This window comes from Dermacentor variabilis, chromosome 6 (assembly GCF_050947875.1).
Source record: "Dermacentor variabilis isolate Ectoservices chromosome 6, ASM5094787v1, whole genome shotgun sequence".
NCBI classification, from domain to species: Eukaryota; Metazoa; Arthropoda; class Arachnida; order Ixodida; family Ixodidae; genus Dermacentor; species Dermacentor variabilis.
In genome coordinates, this window is record NC_134573.1 from 124,822,835 (window position 1) to 124,843,479 (window position 20,645).

The window sequence follows — 20,645 nt, forward strand, 5'->3', positions numbered from 1 at the left end:
TGTGTTCTCGCGCGCATAGTTTGCGTTGAAGCGAGAAATAGCAAGAAATGGAATTCGCTCGCCGTCGCTGCCGCTCTTCATCACACCATCGTTCTGAGAGCGTGTCGGCGGTCATCGAGTGGGATGTGCTCGTGTTGACCTATGCGCGCGTAACAGCGTGTTTTACTTTATTTAGTAAGCGAATGTTTATAACAGTTTATGCAGCTGATAAAACGAATAGCCTTACTTCATATACCTGTCTAATAATTTGCTATAGCAATCATTGCTTCGCCTGTCAGGTGAAACAGTCTCTTTCTCGGTATGCTTGTGCAAGGTAAATTTGCTAATTTCTTGCGACTTCTGTTTAACTTTTTCGTTGCTATACGTGAGAGTGCAGGCAGCAGGACGTGGAAGCCGCGCCTGTTCAGACTGCTCGGAAGAGCGCATGCAGGGCACGGGCCAGGGGGACACTACAGCCAACCGTCACATAACGAGATGTTAGGCTCACTTTGGTGGCGTTCAACATAAAGGAAGGAAGAAAAGGCTACGGATATGGAAAAAGCTTGAAGTCAGGCCGCCAGCCTCGGCAAAGCGACCTGCTCTGATGCCAGCACTCTCACCCTTCGGAGCAAATCAGTGCGAATGCTATTGGGAAGGGTCGTTCAAGGTTAACGGACATTTAAAACACTGATTGGTTTTGTACTAGCTATTTGTGACACCTGCAACACTATTGGCCCTCGTCCACCCGCTCTTGTCTCCCTCATACTCTCCGCGCACTGGGCCGCCAGTATTTGCCGCTTGCCTATAACTTGATGGGGAACTATTTCCCATGAGGCTTTATATTTTTCGGATCTTGGCTTCAGAATTGCCATGTGAGACTCCCTCTTAGTCTTTTTCCTTCTTTCATGGCCAACCCCTTTATCACGTGACGCTCCTTCCTATAGTTTCGGTTTCCTACCTCCAGGTTTTAGCACGTATCTTCTGTTTATGGTATTTCTGATTTTATTTTTCGTACAATCAAGTCCCTTCGTCGTTTATCGATGAAGGTAAGTAAACAACGTTTTGTATACTGTTCACATTATATGTCAGCTTGTACAAATGACAAATATACTACTTGTGTCCCCGCATGCTCATCCAGCAAATTATGTGCTTGCGTACACTATTCCTGTTTCGTACAGGTTCGCCAAAGTAAGTCGTACAGAGGCCGGTCGCCTCTGCGTACGCAGCTGCGTTCGTGTAGCACGTATTGTACCGAGGGTCACCGGAGTACGTCGATTGATTATGTTGTGCGCGCGCGTCGAGCCTTTCCTTCTTGAACTCGGGATGCATGCTCTTGGCCGTACCTCTCCCTCCTTCGGTGCGACCCAAAATTACAGGAGGAACAAATAGGTTTCCGAACAGCCGTACTAAATTCGCGCGTGGTGCCCCCACGCCGTCCCGGGCAAAAGCGTGGTTTCGTTTTAGATAAACTGGCTTGGCCTGTCCATCAAAAGAATGAGGACGCCGGGGGCAAGGCATGGCGTAGCCGTATACTTCGAAAAAAGAAAGCGATAGAAATCTAAGGAACGTTTGCGCAGTAACGAGCTCTTATTGCAGCAGCTTTTTTTATTTTAGAAGTGACTGAAAAGATCGAAATGCGGAAGGGGAACGAAAGCTGCACACACTCCTGCGAAAGCCGCCAATCGTTCTGCTTTCCCAATTTGTGAGGCGGCCTATCAGCATCCCTCTCGCTTATCTGTGTTGCAGGCGTCGGGACTCCTGCGTTCTTAGATACTGCTCGTACCAAAAACATTTTACTTAAAAAGATCACGCGTTTTGTACGTAACCGCTGCAGGTATATAAACACTTCTTAGCATGAGCTTTTCATGGCACCATGAAAGACTGGCTCCTCAAAAACCAGTTATCAGTCTTTTCAAGAAGATTGAGGTGTCACACCATACACAATTCATTTTATACCTTTTTTTAAAAACACCCTGTTACTCACCATATACTGTCTCTATGTTGCTTGGCCTGCATGGTTTTTGGCGCAGTCGAATCTGCGCCAGGCATGCTGAATAACCGCAATGTACTCGGCCGTTTTTTTCGGGCAATTGCTGCCTACTTCTGCGGAGTGCAAGCAGTGAAAGAATCCCCGCCGGAATGGATGTCGTTGTTGGACGCTTGTACTTGCGTCGCCGACTTTCGAGTGTACGTGTTGAAATTCACCTAAAGTTTTTGTGATGCTCTGTAGTTTTCTAGAAAATTTTACTCTGATGTAATAAGGAAAAAAAGAAACTCCTGGTTAGCTCACATGGCAGAGCGGCCACGCCCTGTCTGATTCCCGGACCAGAGTAAATTTTTCCTTCAGTTGTTAAGCGTTTTCTTTTTCTTTTTCCTGGGAAACCGAGGTCGACATTCTTCGATGATTAGCGCTGTTGTCAGGTGGATGTCAATTTATCGCTTTCGTACAACTTCCTTCACTTTGCGGATTTCTGCAGAATTGATTCGAGGCCATATTTTTTTTATTCGCTATCAGCGTTGGGCATAGTAGTGCCTGGCTTTTCCACTACGATCGTTTTGTGGCTTCTCCTTGAAGCATGAGAAGGAGCTCTCGCTAATTTTGAGGAAGCATGCGTTGCAATAAAAATGGAAGAAATAAAACAGACTGACAGCTTATTTTCTGTAGTCAATGAAACAAACAATGCACGTGGTCGTGCATTCTAACCACACTAAAAAAAAAGGGTCAATGCAATTCACTCGAGGAGAAACGTTTATTAGAATCTGTATATACGTTCGATTATGCTGAATTATGATAACGGGCCAGGCTCCTGAAAAAGGAAAACAAGTGATAAGGAAATTTCGAGTTTTTGCTGGCATAATAAGCATATTGAAAACGATAGGGCATAAATTATCAACTCGATATTTCTGCCTGCCGCATACACACACTCGAAAAATAAATGCAACCAATTTTTGTTAGCTTCGTAACCGTTTGAGCCACAGGTAAAAATAAGGATTTCATGCACATGAAATTTTCAGCAGTGCACGCGGAAATTTGGCGTGAGGTGTTTCTCAGTGAGAGAAAAAAAAACTATCTGACCTGTAAGAAAAATATTACTTGAAACACGTGTTCACAAAACAAATCATCCGCTGATATAAGTGGTTGGAACGCCGTAAGGAACCAAAATCGGCGCGATGCGTGATGTAAGAGATTACAAAAGAAAGTTATGAAATCTACAGTGTGTTCAATTGATGTACCATGTTATGTACCAATGTACCAATTGATATATATATATATATATATATTTGTTTCAATAAAAAGTGAAAATGTTCAACTTGCTTGGACACGGGACAAGCGCCGATCTTGGGAAGAACAAGCAACAAACACAAAAGGCCAAGCACGTTTTTTTCAATCAGCTTTCTTTTTGTTCTGTTTCCTATTGTGCTGTAGGCAACATGTACTTTATAAGCATCAGGTCTAACTGTCCACCTTTCTGCATTTCCTCATGTTATATTTTGATGGAGCTATGCACTTGCAATTAAGCTTACATGCATTGTTTGGATCGCACCACTGGTACGATCTGTTGGGAACTCGGCGCTGACGCCCGTGGTTGTACCTGGGTCGCAAGCCCCAAGGGTAGCGTTGGCCTGGCGGCCTGGGGTACAACTGGAAGCATCCGAAGGTCCCGGCAAAGCATGAGTCGACTGGTAACAACGAAACAACTTGTTTATTTTAACATCGCAAAGAGTTGGCGGTCAGGTTTGACCGAAGTAGAGAGACGGGAGAGCACTTCACTCAACAGAAGAAATCGGAGCCCTCCTTTTGGCGTCCGGGGGCAGCTGTTTTTATACTCTCGCAGTTGAGGGCAAGAAGGAACCCCTCAAAAGACGAGCACGTGAATGTACAATGGGCTAATGGTGACGCACACTGTCGTAGCGATGCCGTAGCACCATGTCGAGCACGATCTCGTAGCACCCTGTCGTGGCGCTGCCGGTCGGACACAATGACTGTAATGAGAGGATGGTCCCTGCTTTGGCATCGCCTGTTTCGGGCACAATGACTGGAACGAGATCCCTGCTTTGGCATCGCCTGTTTCGGGCACAATGACTGGAATGAGATCCCTGCTTTGGCATCGCCTGTTTCGGGCACAATGACTGGAATGCGATGATAATCCCTGCTTTCGCATCGCCTGGTTCTGGCACAATGACTGGAATGCGAGGATGATCCCTAGGCGGTCGCATCGCCGCAGTCGCGCCTGGAAACACCTGGCGATGAGTGTTGCGGCGACGACGATCGGGCCAAAATGTCTGCCGCCCCGCCGCAGTCGCGCCGGCAAAACCACGTGTCGCAGGCGAAACGCAACAGACCGCCCCGCCGGGGGAAGGAGATCCCGATGGACAGGGGACTGCATCCGCTGTCCGGAGGGATGTCGCTCGATGATGCTCATAACCGAAGTCGGGCGTCCCTCGACGTTTCTTGAGCGCAGCGCACAGAGAAGGCCTCGTTCTCTTGTTCAGGTTCGCACGGGACACTGCAAAGTGACTTCGGGAGAGTTCACATTTTTGTTCTCGTTCCCGGCAAGCGTTAGAACTACGCTGAAACTCAACCGCTCAGTCAGCAAGCACGGCACAACCCTCACTAAGCCCTGCCAGGCTCTTTCCCCTTTTTATACCACTGCCTAGTTCCTTACAGTAGTCTAGCATCACTCAGAACGCGTCCACAAATTGAAAAATTGCACTAGAAAGCATATCATCACTTTGAAACACTAAACAAAAGCAATATGTTAAAAAAAAATCCTGCCTCAGGAAGAAAAACATCAGTAACAAACAATTTTGAGGCTGATTCCTACGTTAGGGGCTTCGACTTAAGCCATCGGCGTTACCGTTGAGACTCCCCTTTTTGTAACGCACCTCAAAGGAATATTGTTGTAAAGCGAGGCTCCAGCGCAGGAGGCGGCCATTTTTGGGAGAGATGGTCTGCAGCCATTGGAGAGGGCAGTGATCCGTCTCAATGATAAACCTCGAGCCGGCTAGATAGCATGACAATTTCTGAACGGCCCACACGAGACACGCACACTCTTTCTCGGTGGCGCTATACGCCTGCTCACGACTGGACAGCTTACGACTAGCATACAGGACGGGGTGTTCTACTTCTCCATTTTCCCGTTGGCACAGTACAACGCCCATGCCTCGCTCACTAGCATCGCACTGAACAATGAACCCTTTTGTATAGTCTGGCGATCGTAGCACAGGCTGGCTTGTTAGGGCACTCTTTAGGGCGCTAAAAGCTCTTTCCTTTGTCTCGTCCCAGACGACTGTTTGAGGCTCTGTCTTTCTTAGAGCATCCGTCAGGGGAGCCGCGATATCAGAGTACCTAGGGATGTACCTCTGATAGTAGCCGGCGACACCTAAGAACGACCGAATATCGGTCTTTGTGCGCGGTTGCGGAAAGTCTCGCACAGCGGCCACTTTTATTTCAGAGGGGCGGCGACGACCCTGACCAATCACGTGACCGAGGTAGACAACCTCGGCCTGTGCTAACTGGCACTTAGGAGCCTTTACTGTCAAGCCTGCTTCGCGCAGGCGGGTTAGCACTGCCCGCAAGTGTGCCATATGCTCAGACCAGGATGCGGAGAATATCGCTACGTCGTCTAGATACGGTAAAGCGAATTCTTGCTGTCCCCGTAACACTTTATCCATGAGGCTTGAAAAACAGTATGGCGCGTTCTTCAAACCAAAACTCAACACTTTAGGACGGAATGTTCCCATTGGTGAAATGAACGCCGCATACCTACTAGCCTCTTCTGTAAGTGGAACCTGCCAATAACCCCTGACAAGATCTAGGGTGGAAATAAACTGAGCGCTACTAACTTTCTCAAGGCGCTCCTCGATGTTAGGGATCGGGTAAATTTGATCCTTAGTGATGGAATTAAGCCTGCGGTAGTCGACGCAAGGACGAGGTTCCTTGCCCGGTACCTCAACTAAAATCAAAGGGGAGGTATAATCACTCTCACCTGCCTCAATAACACCGAGCTGTAGCATTTTCTTTACCTCAGCCTCCATAATATCGCTCTGGCGGGGTGACACCCGATACGCCTTGGATCGTACTGGCTCTGGGGAGGTAAGTTCTATATCATGAGTAAGTACAGAAGTCCTACCAGGCCTCTCAGAGAACAGACCTTGAAACTCTTGTAATAGCTGGTGTAGTTCGGTTTTCTGCTCAGGCGACAGCGGTGCTTTACTGATAAGGTCACTAATGACTTGACCGGTGTCTTCCCTGTTCGTCACTGAGCCTAGTCCCGGAAGCTCGACCGGAAGCTCTTCAGGAACGTTTACCATCATGCACACCACTGCTTCCCTTTGTCTATAAGGTTTGAGCAGATTACAGTGGTAAACTTGCTGTGCTTTCCGCTTTCCTGGCAGACTTACCACGTAGTTAACGTCCGACAGTTTCTGAACAATTCGTGCTGGGCCCTCCCACTGCACGTCTAGTTTGTTGTTTAGCGATGTGCGCAATATCATGACCTCATCGCCTACCTCAAAACGACGGGCCCTGGCTGTCCGATCATAATAAACCTTGGCCCTCTGCTGGGCCTTTGTCATTGCTTCACCTGACAACTCCTGTGCCCTTCTTAAGCGTTCGAGGAGCTTAAGTACGTACTCCACCACGACTGGGTCGTCGCCCCTACCTTCCCATGATTCTCGAAGCATGCGAAGCGGAGATCGAAGCGAGCGACCGTACACCAGTTCAGCTGGCGAAAACCCCGTAGCCGCATGCGGCGCGGTCCGTAAAGCAAACATCACCCCAGGCAGACACAGCTCCCAGTCAGTTTGATGTTCAAAACACAAGGCTCTCAACACGCGCTTCATGACGGAGTGGAGCTTCTCAACGGAATTCGACTGTGGGTGGTACACTGAGCTGTGTAACAGCTTTACCCCACACCTTTCGAGAAAAGTTGTCGTCAAAGCGCTAGTAAACACTGTGCCCTGATCTGATTGAATTTCTGCAGGAAAACCAACTCGCGCAAATATGGACAGTAGTGCATTGACTATCTCAACTGAGCTGAGTTCTTTAAGCGGCACTGCTTCAGGGAACTTTGTCGCTGGGCAGATCACAGTCAAAATGTGTCTGTACCCCGTGGCTGTTACCGGCAGAGGTCCCACTGTATCAATAACGAGCCGTCTAAAAGGCTCCGTTATGATAGGTACCAATTTCAACGGCGCCCTTGATTTGTCCCCTGGTTTGCCCACCCGCTGACAAGTGTCACATGTCCTCACGAAATGGTCTGCGTCCCGAAAACACCCTGGCCAATAGTACTCTTGCAAGAGACGGTCCTTAGTTTTCTTAACTCCTAGGTGTCCGGACCACGAACCCCCATGTGACAAGCGCAACAGATCCTGACGATAGCATTGAGGCACGACCAGCTGATCGAACTCCACTCCTCGGCGGTCTAGATACTTCCGGTACAGGACTCCACCCCTTTCCACAAAACGCGCAGTTTTCCTGGCGATACCTTCTTTGACATTGCAGCGCACGTTTTCCAGGCTGCCATCCTTTTTTTGCTCGGCTATCAAAGCCGTCCGGCTGACTTTTAGCAACCTATCAAGTCCGTCTGACGTAGGCGCGATGAGCAAATCAGTAGATAGCTCTTCTAACTTTCCCGAATCGGGATTTTCCTCTCCAGTATCTGGCGCCTTTAACGTTACAGACTCAAGTTTATTCAGTTCGGGCGTGCTCGGAATATCAGCTTGCTGCGCCTCTGACCCTTTTTCGTTGTTTGATAACGTCGGCCCCGCAACTACCGCCTTTGCAGCGAGCTCCCGAACCTTCGATCTGGTTAAGGCCTGAACACTAGCTTCACCAAACAAAAGCCCCTTCTCGCGCAGGAGGTGATCGGACCTGTTTGAAAATAGGTACGGGTACTGGGGTGGCAGCATAGATGACACTGCCGCCTCCGTCTCAAGCGCTCCGAAAGGTCCTTCAATAAGCACTTTTGCTACCGGCAGACACACGCTATGAGCTTCCACGGCTTGCTTGATCCATGCGCACTCGCCCGTGAACATATGGGGTTCTACGTAAGACGGGTGAACTACATCCATCGTAGCTGCGGAATCGCGAAGCACTCGGCACTCTTTCCCGTTTACGAGGAGGTCTCGCATGTAAGGCTCGAGAAGCTTCATGTTCTCGTCAGTGCTGCCTATTGAAAAAAACACAACTTTTGGTGTTGTTTCCGGACACTGCGCCGAAAAGTGACCCGGCTTCTGGCACGTATAACAAACGCCCGCTCGCCTCATCTCGAACCGCTTTCTGCGTTCGGCTTCGGCTGCCGCCGTCTCCTTAGGTTCGGTCGCACTGCTTCCACTCGCATCCGCATTACGCGTGTTCCCCTTTGCTCTCATGGGTGTGAACTTCGGCCTCTCAAACTTCGAGCCAAATTCACCCTTTTGACCGTCCTTAGCTCCGCGAGCTCGACGCGTCACAAACTCCTCGGCTAGCTCAGCGGCTCTAGCCACCGTACTCACGTCTGGCCTATCCAAGACCCAGTATCGCACGTTCTCCGGTAACCGACTATAAAACTGTTCTAGCCCGAAACACTGCAGAACTTTATCGTGGTCACCAAACGCTTTCTCTTCTTTGAGCCACTCCTGCATGTTCGACATAAGCCTATACGCAAACTCTGTATATGACTCACTTTTGCCTTTCTCATTTTCCCGAAACTTCCGACGGAACGCCTCCGCAGACAGCCGGTACTTTTTTAGGAGACTCGATTTCACTTTGTCGAAATCCTCTGCTTCCTCTCTATCCAAGCGAGCGACTACGTCGGCCGCCTCGCCGGGTAACAAAGTGAGCAAGCGCTGTGGCCACGTTTCCCGAGAGAACCCCTGCTTCTCGCACGTTCGCTCAAAGTTAACCAGGAACAAACCAATGTCCTCTCCAAGCTTAAACGGCCGCATCAGGTCAGTCATTTTGAACAATACTCGTTCTCCTGCACCGTGTGCCTGGCTTCCATTACGAGCGCGTTCCATCTCTACCTCGAGACGCTTCATTTCCAAAGCGTGTTCGCGCTCTTCTTTTTTCTCTTGTTGCTCTCGCTCTTTCTGTTCTTTACGTTCACGCTCTTCTTTTTCTTTCTGTTCTTTAAGTTCGCGCTCTTCTTTTTCTTTCTGTTCTTTAAGTTCGCGCTCCTGTCTTTTTGACCTCTCCTCAATAGTCTCAAGGCATTCCGACAGCTCGTCATCCTCAGCCTCTAAATCAAGAATAGCCTTTAGCAGTTCTGGTTTTCTGAGTTTGTCCGAGACATCCAGACCCAACTCTCTTGCAAGCTCCAACAATTTCGGTTTGCGCAACGACTTCAAATCCATGGCTGCTCTGAATGCTGCTTTCTCTACTGCCTATTATTGTCTTGCCGCAAACTAACCCGGCAGCAACGACAACCACAATTACCAGCTCTGTTTCTGACACTAACAAAAGCCTGGCAAAGCTCAGAAGAAGAAAGTCCCGCACTCACCAAACCTCGCAGGCAGGAATTCCGCGCAGTCGTTCCGCTGCAGGCAACCAGTCATCACTAAAGCCCCTCAATCTTCCAAAGTAGCGCCATTCACTTCCCTCCTCCTCCGCTCGGCGCGGCCTCGACGGTGGCGCCGCCGGTGGTGGGCCTGCCGTAGCAGACGACGGCTAACACGCTACGGGAGGAAATCACCGTAGAAGTTCGTTCGAGTCCTGCGGAGCATTTTTTTCCGTCGAGATCTTGCTTTGTCAGTCGGTAACTGGCCTTAAGAATGTCGTGTCGGATTTGCGGAAGAAATAGAGAAAAGCACCATTATTCAAGGCGTATTTAAGGCGTAAAGCGTGCGCACGTTGAAAGTTCGTGTTGCCGAAACACGACGCAAGCACGCGGTGTGCTCACACACGCGAGTAATTACCAGAGTTTCAGGTTTTGACAGCCTGAAAGTATGCGTACGTGGTTTCGTAGGTTAATTTACGTACCTGCAGGATGCTTTTGTTCGGCCGGCGCGTGAGAGATTCCGACTGTCTGCGGTCAGCAATGCCTGGCAGCAGGGCCGTTTCTGTTCCGCGTCTTTTGCAGATGTATGTAGCTCATGCACAGGTTGTGGTGGCCATGAGCAACGTTTTCACACATAGGCGGTATAGATAACTTGAACAACGTACCAGTATATGAAATCGTTATTTATTTAGTACAGTGCAAATGGTTAGAATTTGATAGAAAAAAAAGAAGGAACTTGATGGGACAACTGGACAGAGGTTAAGAAAATAATTATCCCCCTCCCCTCATTGGCACCAGCAACACTTTTGTTGAAGTGCTAATTTTATATCTGTATACTACGTGCGTCTGTATTCTTCTGCGTTATATGTTTTCACAAGGAAGCAGTGTTGCGTTAACTGGAACAGTCAAGGCACACAAGACAGAAAAAAAGTTGATTCTTGGGTTTTACATTCCAACACCACGATCTCATAAGGCACGCCATAATGGGGGCTCCGGATTAATTTTTTTCCAGCTGGGGTTCTTTAACGCGCCCCCAATGCACTGGACACGGGCGTCTTTGTATGTCGCCCCCATCGAAATGCGGCCGTCGCGGTGGCTTAGTGGCCGCGGCGGGTATAGAGACAGAACAATAGGGCTGTAGGACGGAACAGTCCTCAAATGGGTTTAATAAAAGTGCATATTACAGTCTTGCAGACAAGTATACAGCACAAATACACACAGCCCACTGAGCTGTCAGGCTTGCCCAGGCACTCAAACTCGAATAAAAAAAAGAATTATTAGAGCAGATTGCAACAGATTCACTAATTCTTGTAGTAGTACAGGGATACAAAGAAGTGCAAGAGACATTGAGAGCAATTTTTGCCGTTTAATGCAGTTGGCAGTCAACAAGTTATAAATACATATGCAAGAAAAATATATACAATTATATTCCAGATAATTTTGAAGCGTAGCCTCCCTCCCCCCCCATTCCTTAGAAAAAAGAAATGTAGCATTTCCATGACGCCGCACACCACTTTCGTGTTTACGTCAGCCTTGCCGATCGAATTGAACTTCAAGATAAGTGCAGCGAATTTTGCCTAGTGGAAGTTATTACTTTACATTTGTAGTGGCTACCTGTTTACCAATGCTGCGACTACCACACTTTAGGTTTCTGGTTTGTGCCGCTCGCTCATTTTCTTTTCGAAGAAGAATATGAATCCTAGTTTTGAACACTCGAAGCAGCTTTCTGTCTATTCTGTGGCAGGCAGGAAAACAGTTGACTGTTGTGACACTGTTACAAACAGTCTTCAAGCTGAGCCAAAAGTACATTGTTGTGGAGCAGGTTTTCAGTGTTGGCACGAAACAAGTTCTCCGCTGTGTGCAAAAACTCAATAACAGTAGGTGAAGGCAGAGTGAGTTTAATATTATTAGTATACGATTTGAGCTTCGTCAGGCTGCTGGCTTTTTTGCAAGTGATTGCCTCTACGCACTGACTACAGGCAGTCATGTTCTTTTGAACACTGTTGACGACATAGCCTGCTAGGTAATCAAAAGACTCTTGCTCAGATTCATTTAAATCCAATAAGTCCTCAGGAAAAACGACAATCCCCTGTGCACGCTGCACCTGTGAGCCTACCGAAACAATATCCAGGCCACTCAGAGCAAAACCAAGGTCGTTACTATAACTACCACTGTTACTTGGTTTGAAAAACTGGGCCATTGTTGCCGCGCGGAGAGCGCAACGGAATTCAAGTGGCTTTGGCAGCGGGTTTTTTGAACAAAGTGTAGAAAACAAGTTTTCCAGACTATCTTGCCCAAATCGGCTTAGTAGCACAAAAGAAAAACCTCGAACATTGAGGTAGTACTCCTGAATTTCAAGGGCTGCAGTTGTGCCAAGCACACCACCAGTCTGAATCGGCTTCCATACAGTTTTTTCTCGCTCTCCAATCTTAAGGCTTTGAAATAGCTTGATTACATCTTGCAGAAAAGTAACTGTGTCTTCGTATTTCACTTCGTCCAGCTTACTGATTGCGAGCTTAGTTGTTCTGGATGTCATTATCTTAAACCACTTGTGCACTACGTTAAAGAACCAAGCTGTTATTAAGGCTCCTTTTGGAAGCTTGCTCACCTGAACAAGGTAGTGCAAAGCTGCTCCAGTGTCGTGATTAAATAGCGAGTATGCCAGGCCCACTTTCATCTTCTCGAAGTGTCCCGGGTCCAAGCATGCATCTTTTAAGTGTGGTGCAATCTTCAGCTGCTGCTGTGAGTCAATTTCCACAAGTTTTTTCACGTAAGCAAGGCTCACTTCATCTGAAGGCAAATTATGCTTCTCTACAACGTCAGGTGGAATGAAAATTGTTTGCCCACGAGTAAGATGATTCCTCAAATTCTTAAGCAAATGAGGAACATCTGCCGTGAAATAGAGCTTTCTGCTTGGGTCGCAGGGGTGAGCACAAGATACAGAAGGCCTGGAATATTTTCCCACGACTACACCAAACTTCTTCCACAACGCCTGATTTCCCCCACCCATGTCACTGACCACAGCATCCACTCTGATGCCAATTTTTTCGCACACATTGATGACTGACAAAACAAAGTTCTTTACCGCACTAGAGCTAAATGAATTTCCCGTGAAATGGTATCCAATCGTTTGCTTCCAACGTGTAGTTACTCCTCCTAACATATAAACCAGAGCACGAGTAGCTAATGCATCTACTGGGGAGGTGCCGTCAGCCAGTGGAAGTGAAGGCCTGCCAATTACAACTTGAGTAGAAGGGTCGTACGCCAGGCCTGGTGTCAACTGGATTTCATCCAGCATCAGTACTGCATGCTTCTCATGGTCTTCCATGACACCAACCTAGCACGAAAAAAAGACCAAGGAAATGTGATGATAGTATTTCAGCACAAGGAAATAGTTGTACGAGTCACTAACTTTTATATTTGTTTTGTACACAGTGTGACAAAACCCTTGAGTATCTAGACTCACATATAGCGTGCTGTACACTGAGTGTGGCTAAACAAAGCGAAATTAAAACATGAACAATTTCTTAACATCATTTGTGTAATATGTGGGTGGAAGGAGTGAGAAAAGATGGTGTTGTTTCCCGTTATTTGCGAGCTTCGCTGGAGCCTTATGTCCTATTTATTAACTACAAATGAAATTAATAACATTCATAGCTCAGTATTATAATCTCACACATCGCATAATGTGACCTTGCACATTCTTAGATCTTAAATTATTAGCTCAGAAACGTTTACCCACCTTGACAGACATAGAGTGAATAATGTCGTGTAGGAGGCCTGGTGCGAATTTGTGATCCTGAAGGTGCCTTTGTAGAGTCCGTTCACCTGGCAAAGGAGCGGCTAGTTCCTTTACGAGAGCATATCCTCGAGAGCCGCATGATAGCCTGAGTTTCAGTGCCTTGTTCATTGTTGCTTGTGTCCACGGTGTCCCACGCATACTCTTTTTCTCCATGGAGAGTAGTTGATCAGCTGCCATGAAGGAACTGAGCTGCTGTTTCATGAGGGTTTTTTCATTAATGGCTTTTCTCTTGTGCTTATGTGCAAGAGCAGAACTTCTCTGCGAGGCCTGTAGTTGGGCTTCAAGCTCAGCAATCCTCTTCTGAAGAGCAGCGACAGTATGATTAGGCGCCTGGCTTGCTTCAATATGGTCAGCCACTGCGTTTGGAAGTGGCGCGTCTGGAACCGCTGGAACGGCAAAACAAAGTGTCCTAATAGTAGTAAATGCTGCAGTTAGAATGCAAGAAATGCGATACAAGACATGCCAAAAGTATGAAGTTCGTGCTTATATGCTTCCACCTCAGCATTACTCAGAAAGATATATCCTGATGCATTCACTGTATCAGGTTGCCAAACACTTAAACAGCAATAGGCAATGAAACGTACTTATGTAGAAACGCACTTATCCGTAAGCAATAGCATACTTACAGGCATGAAAAGCTGTCGTGTTTAGAGGCACTTCACTAGAAATGGGGCTGCAGACGGGCACTTCATCTGCACAAAACATGAGTCAAAGTTGAAGGATGCAATGCGATTATGTTTTGTACACTTCGCCACACAACGAAGCTTACTGTAAGGTTGCTCAGCCTCTTCAATTAACAGGTTTACACCAGACACCTCTATGTTGGCTTCCGTGCCTGTACAGAAGAGAACGTGAGGACATATAACCAAAAGAATAAAAAGAAACACGTTTTAACTTGCCATAAAGGCAAATGCCAACCTCACCTCGCCCCGAAGAACCAGGCATGTTGCTCTCATCTGTAGCAACTGAAATGAAAGCGGATGAACAAGAGTATTTAGGTGTTTGCCAGGAAGTACAAAGTTTTTGTGAACCTATACTCACAGCCATCGGAAGTGGAGGGGGTGCCATTTAGAGGCACGTCAATGGGAATGGGGCTGCAGGCGGGGACCTCATCTGCACAAAGCATGAGTCAAGGTTAGAGGATGCAATGCGATTATGTTTTGTACACTTCGCCACACAATGAAACTTACTGTCCAGTTGCTCAGCTGCTTGAATTAACCGGCTTACGCCAGACACCTTCACGTTGCCTTCCATCCCTGTACAAAACATAATGTGGGAACATATAACCAAAAAGAATAACAAGAAACACGTATTAACTTTTCATAAAGGCAAATGCCCACCTCACCTCGCCACGAAGAACCAGGCATGTTGCTCTCATCTGTAGCAACTGTGAAATAAAAGCGGGTGAACAAGGGTATTTAGGTGTTTGCCAGGAAGTACAAAGTTTTTGTGAACCTATACCCACAGCCATCGGAAGTGGAGGGGGTGCCATTCAGAGGCACATCAATGGATGGGGTTGCAGGCGGGGACCTCATCTGCACAAAGCATGAGTCAAGGTTAGAGGATGCAATGCGATTATATTTTGTACACTTCGCCACACAACGAAACTTACTGTCCAGTTGCTCAGCCGCTTCAATTAACAGGTTTACACCAGACACCTTTAAGTTGGCTTCCACCCCTGTACAGAACATACCGTGAGAACATATAAGCAAAAAGAATAACAAGAAACACGTATTAACTTGCCGTAAAGGCAAATGCCAACCTCACCTCGCCACGAAGAACCAGGCGTGTTGCTCTCATCTGTAGCAACTGTGAAATAAAAGCGGGTGAACAAGAGTATTTAGGTGTTTGCCAGGAAGTACAAAGTTTTTGTGAGCCTATACTCACAGCCATCGGAAGTGGAGGGGGGGCCATTTAGAGGCACTTCAATGGAAATGGGGCTGCAGGCGGGTACCTCATCTGCCCAAAGCATGAAACAAGGTTAAGGGCTTCTGTGCAATTTACGTATTTTACACATGGTGACATGACACTTACTCTCCAATTGCTCAGCCGATTTGACCAGCCAATTCGTGCCTGAAACTCGTACATGGTCACTCAATATTAAAGGGAACAAAGTTTGCGTGTTCTGTTATTTATTTCTCCATAATTCTGTGCGTCAAGCGCATTTCTTCGTGTTTCCTAACTTTTTTTTCCTCCCCTTGCACATAATATTCAAAAGTAATTTTCAAGTTTAGCATAAAAATAAGCAAACAATTCGGCTTTCTGTGAAAATTGGTTGTTCCCTTTCATATTGAGCGACCCTGTACACCGAAATCCGACCCTGCACAGGGCACGCCGTGAGGACTAAGACCGAGAAGAATCAAAAGTGTGCATCAAATCGCCACGATAGGTACATGCCAACCTCATTTTGAATGGAGCTGTTGCGGTCGTGCGTTGCAACCATCAAATACAAGAAAATGAACAAAAATACTGAGCGGGGCAATCGGGTGAAAGCATTATCGTTCGGTAGATTTTATAAGCTGTACTCACAGCCATTGCTAGATGTAAGACATGATGGTTCTTGACAAGGTTCGATACACAGAAGAGCATCAGCTGCAAAAAAAGCGAGTTATTCAAGATGTGAATGAACATAATACTTACCACTTTGCTCTATAGATATGAGCACTTACATTTTGAACCTTCTGTACCTTGAGCATACATGCCACTAAGTGCCTGCAGAGTTGTGTGAATTACTGCACCTAGTTTCACAAAAATAAAAAATAGAGTTGAACATAATGCATAAATATACTTGGCCTATAGCGCATAAGAAAAAATTAACATACGGCGGGCTGGTGGCTTCCTCATTTTAGGCCGCTTCTTGTGTACAAAAATGTTCGGCACTGCATCCTGCTTCAATTTTTTAATGCCACTGTTTTGAAGGATTTGCAGTTCAAATTGACTTTCAGTGAAGTGGTCCCGAGAAGAGAGACAAAAAAATTTCAATACTGAATTGAAAAAAGAAGGATTTTTATAACACCTATGCGCAGCTTCCACAGCAACCCTTCCGCACTACATAATCAAAAACACGAAATTATTTGTCGCAAGAGATGGAAGACAACATACAGTTCATATGTCGCATGCGATACCCATTTACTTAATTGGATGCATAAAATGTTAACGTTAAGCAGTAAAAATGTCAATCCTTATCAGCGGGCCTGCGGTCCTTTGCGGCCTTTCTCGGCTATTATAATCCTGCACACAAAACGTGCCAGTAGCCACTGCTCCTGCCTCCAATATCGAGCACTCGTCCAGCAGCAGCCGGGATAGAGGCGAAATGCAAGAGGCCCGTAAAGAGATTCCTCGTTGGTGTTCCGTAATTCTCCTCGCACGGGCGCGGTATGTTGCAGCAGTCGCGGGGTGCTTTATTCATTGCGGGGTGCTTTGGTAATCGTGACAATAGATTTTTTTTTGGCAAGTACTGCTCCAGGACGGCACATGCAACGGCTAACGGAGACATCTGAAGAGCACGTGAAATTACAATAAAGCAGGCGGCGCAGGAAGTGTGCGCATACAAAATTGGCTGTCCGCGATCGCGGACAGCCGATCTTACACCCTCTTGGCATGGACAGGCTTCGGCGAGCCCCATCCAGCCCTGGTTCTAGCTTTGGTGTTCCCAATGCTGCTTTGGTGCCCTGGAGGCGCCGTCAATAATACGAAATAATGACACGTTGTTGCAACTAGTAAATAAAATCTATTGAAGAAATACAATCGCGCCGAGGCGCCAACTTCTAACGCAGCGCTACCGCGCCGACGCGAGAATTATGAAACGCCAACGAGGAATTTACCGGCCCACGTACGACTCTACGATCAAAGTGCACGTTAAACATCTCTTGGCGACCTAAATAAAGTTATCCGGAGCAATCCACTACGACCTCCATCATAGCTTTAGTCGCTTCGGGACGTTAAAAACGTTAAGCACCACAAAGCAAATTAATACATGCAGGTGTACATTCGAAGCTAAAAGACTGCATCCATAAGTCATAGTGAGCCCTGCAGGCAAAAGCGTCGAGAATGTGCAAACTTCTGGTGGAGCTCAAAACACACCCTGAATAATGTCGCTTTTATGTCGCAGGCCAGCTGCAGATGCGTGCACTTTCACCGCAAGACGAAACTACATGAAACAAAGAGAGCACATACCAAAAAAGAAAAGTCAACTTAAACGCGCTAAAAACCACGCACAGCATGAACACATACACTTTTTCGAAGCGGAAGGCGTTAACTAGGCTCAAAAGGAGAGGTTGGCGGGGCTGTGGCACTTACTTCACAAAGCCGCGCGTTCTTTGCCACTTGCTCGAAGTCAGCCCGCCCGATCTTGTGAATCCAGACTTTTCTTCGTTTTGCGTTGCGCCCGCCGGATGGTAGAGCAAAAAGCTTTTTGCCGTCACTGGGTCTGTTGTGGCAACCGAAGGCGCAGCAGCACGACATCGCAATTAAGCACTCGGAGCTAACGCATTGCATAAAACTACCGCGCTCCTTCAGACCGCCTGCCGTACTTTCGTCGCGCAGGCCCAACAATGGAGGTCGGAGCGCGCTGGAAAGAAAGAATATACTAAAGCGCGGCGCCTGCTCTGCGCCAGAAAGAAAAAAATATACAAAAGCGCGGGGTCTGCTTCCACGTGACACAGATTGGCCAATGGGGGAGCGGAGGAGGCTGGGGCGACAGGAGGAGTGGAGGAGGAAGCACCTGGGTGAGCGGGGTGGCGGAAAGATCTAAGAATGGCGCTACTTTTGAAAAATTGAGGGGCTTTAGTCATCACACAGGGCTCGTTGCACTGCTCCCGGATCGTCGTTGAGCTGCTCAGCATACAGTCAACTGCATCTCTTCGCTGCTGGCCTCCGTTGTCGCGATCTCACCGCTGGCAGACAGTTGTTTGAAGTCGGAGGCGATCTCACCGCTGGCAACCAGATGTTTGGGATCGGACTGCTGGTACGATCTGTTGGGAACTCGGCGCTGACGCCCGTGGTTGTACCTGGGTCGCAAGCCCCAAGGGTAGCGTTGGCCTGGCGGCCTGGGGTACAACTGGAAGCATCCGAAGGTCCCGGCAAAGCATGAGTCGACTGGTAACAACGAAACAACTTGTTTATTTTAACATCGCAAAGAGTTGGCGGTCAGGTTTGACCGAAGTAGAGAGACGGGAGAGCACTTCACTCAACAGAAGAAATCGGAGCCCTCCTTTTGGCGTCCGGGGGCAGCTGTTTTTATACTCTCGCAGTTGAGGGCAAGAAGGAACCCCTCAAAAGACGAGCACGTGAATGTACAATGGGCTAATGGTGACGCACACTGTCGTAGCGATGCCGTAGCACCATGTCGAGCACGATCTCGTAGCACCCTGTCGTGGCGCTGCCGGTCGGACACAATGACTGTAATGAGAGGATGGTCCCTGCTTTGGCATCGCCTGTTTCGGGCACAATGACTGGAACGAGATCCCTGCTTTGGCATCGCCTGTTTCGGGCACAATGACTGGAATGAGATCCCTGCTTTGGCATCGCCTGTTTCGGGCACAATGACTGGAATGCGATGATAATCCCTGCTTTCGCATCGCCTGGTTCTGGCACAATGACTGGAATGCGAGGATGATCCCTAGGCGGTCGCATCGCCGCAGTCGCGCCTGGAAACACCTGGCGATGAGTGTTGCGGCGACGACGATCGGGCCAAAATGTCTGCCGCCCCGCCGCAGTCGCGCCGGCAAAACCACGTGTCGCAGGCGAAACGCAACAGCATTCAAATCGTTTGTGTTCTTAGTATGGAAAAGAGACTCAGGAGTCAAATTCACGCCTACTACTAACGCAGTATTTGAACCTTCAGCAATAATCAACAATGATCAGCAACAACCTTCAGAAATTTCACCCAAAAATGTCGCGGGATTATTGCCATGTAGACTCTCTTTTTTGATATATATCATGTTGTTTGAATTGGCGTAGGATATTTTCGCAACAGTTACATTTACGTTATCAATGTTTATAAGCTATATACATGTTTCTGGGAGGCATTGCAGTACATCGGCTTTTCCTAACTTGATGCAGCCTGTGGTTTTAGTTAGTACGGAAAATTGTTGTACTTTTCATTGTGATGGATGTTTATTTACGAGATTAGTTTTTATTATGCAGGCTTCATACCATGCGTAATCGGGAACAATATGACAGGAAACAAAGCTTTCCTTTTTTTTTAAACAACCCTTATTGGTGATTTGTGACTTAGAGCGTCGCCTGTTAATATATATATATATATATATATATATATATATATATATATATATATATATATATATATATATATATATACATATATATATAGTAAGACTCTTCCGCCCAAGACATTTTTTTCGTACCGCCGCACTTGCTGCGTTGCTGTTTTTCTGAGCACGTGATAGCTGATGCGATTCCCAGCCACGAAGGTGAAAAAGAAGAAGAAGCACTCGTGCACATAGATTTAAGTGCACGTTAAAGAAACTCCAGTTGGTCATACTTAAAGGAGTGGCCTCCGTAATACGGCCGCTCTAATAGTTGGCATGTCCCTTTAGAAGGATGAACCGCATGAATGAATCAATCATTTATCCTCATTGAACGCTTTCATGCAAGACATTCAGGTTTACACACTACGATTTTTCTTTCTTCCCTTTATAGGAGTTTCCTTATTTTGTTTCATATTCGAATGGGGTAACTGCATAATTTTCAACAAGGCTTTATTCAACATCATAAAGGTGGTTTGCTGGGCGAGTTGCTATTTCATTCTACGTGGCAAACGTCGCGAAAAAAAATTAATACGGTTGGATGGAAGACGGGCGTCTTCATGCACGGAACACTTTAGTGTTCAGTGCATGAAGTTCAGTTCATGAAGTTCAGTGCATGAAGTTCAGTGCATGAAACGTCGTTTTATGCACTGAAGCACTTTAGTAACTGGAACGCCAATGCATTTCTCCGCAAAGTTCGGGGCTTTATATCTCGAGACTGGTGTCGCCCTGCGAATTCGTTCCAAGTGGATCCACCTTGTGAAGTCTACTGCTAGAATTTGTAAATTGCTATATGGGTCCTAAGATAATTGGCTAGAAAGTTCATTAGTGAATGTTTGCCAATTAGTCCACTTTGCATTTCCATTTTTTTGTGCAAGCAGTGTCCTCCTCTTCGAGCAGACCGGCTCATAAACTAGAACCGAGCTATCTCTCACAGGCAACTTTTAAAAAGTTTGGAAGTGTTCGCTGAAATCCCATGTATATTCGAAAAACCACATGGTTAAATATTAAAAAAAATACAAAAGGTAAAGGCAACAAAACTACACTTAATGGTGCACCTTCAAATACACTGTAATGTAATATAACCTTCTACTTGTATTGTGCCCCTGTAGA

General features: G+C 47.0%; 1 protein-coding gene across 1 annotated transcript in view; it reads right to left on the minus strand.

The window, feature by feature from the left end:
• Window positions 1-2,710: 2,710 nt before the first annotated feature.
• Window positions 2,711-20,645, minus strand: part of LOC142584353 (uncharacterized) — a 68,047-nt gene continuing 50,112 nt past the window's right edge. Inside the window, exon 9 of the mRNA XM_075694507.1 lies at window positions 2,711-2,786. Coding sequence (XP_075550622.1) covers window positions 2,766-2,786 — 21 coding nt within the window. The 3' untranslated portion in view covers window positions 2,711-2,765. The remainder of the gene's footprint in view (window positions 2,787-20,645) is intronic.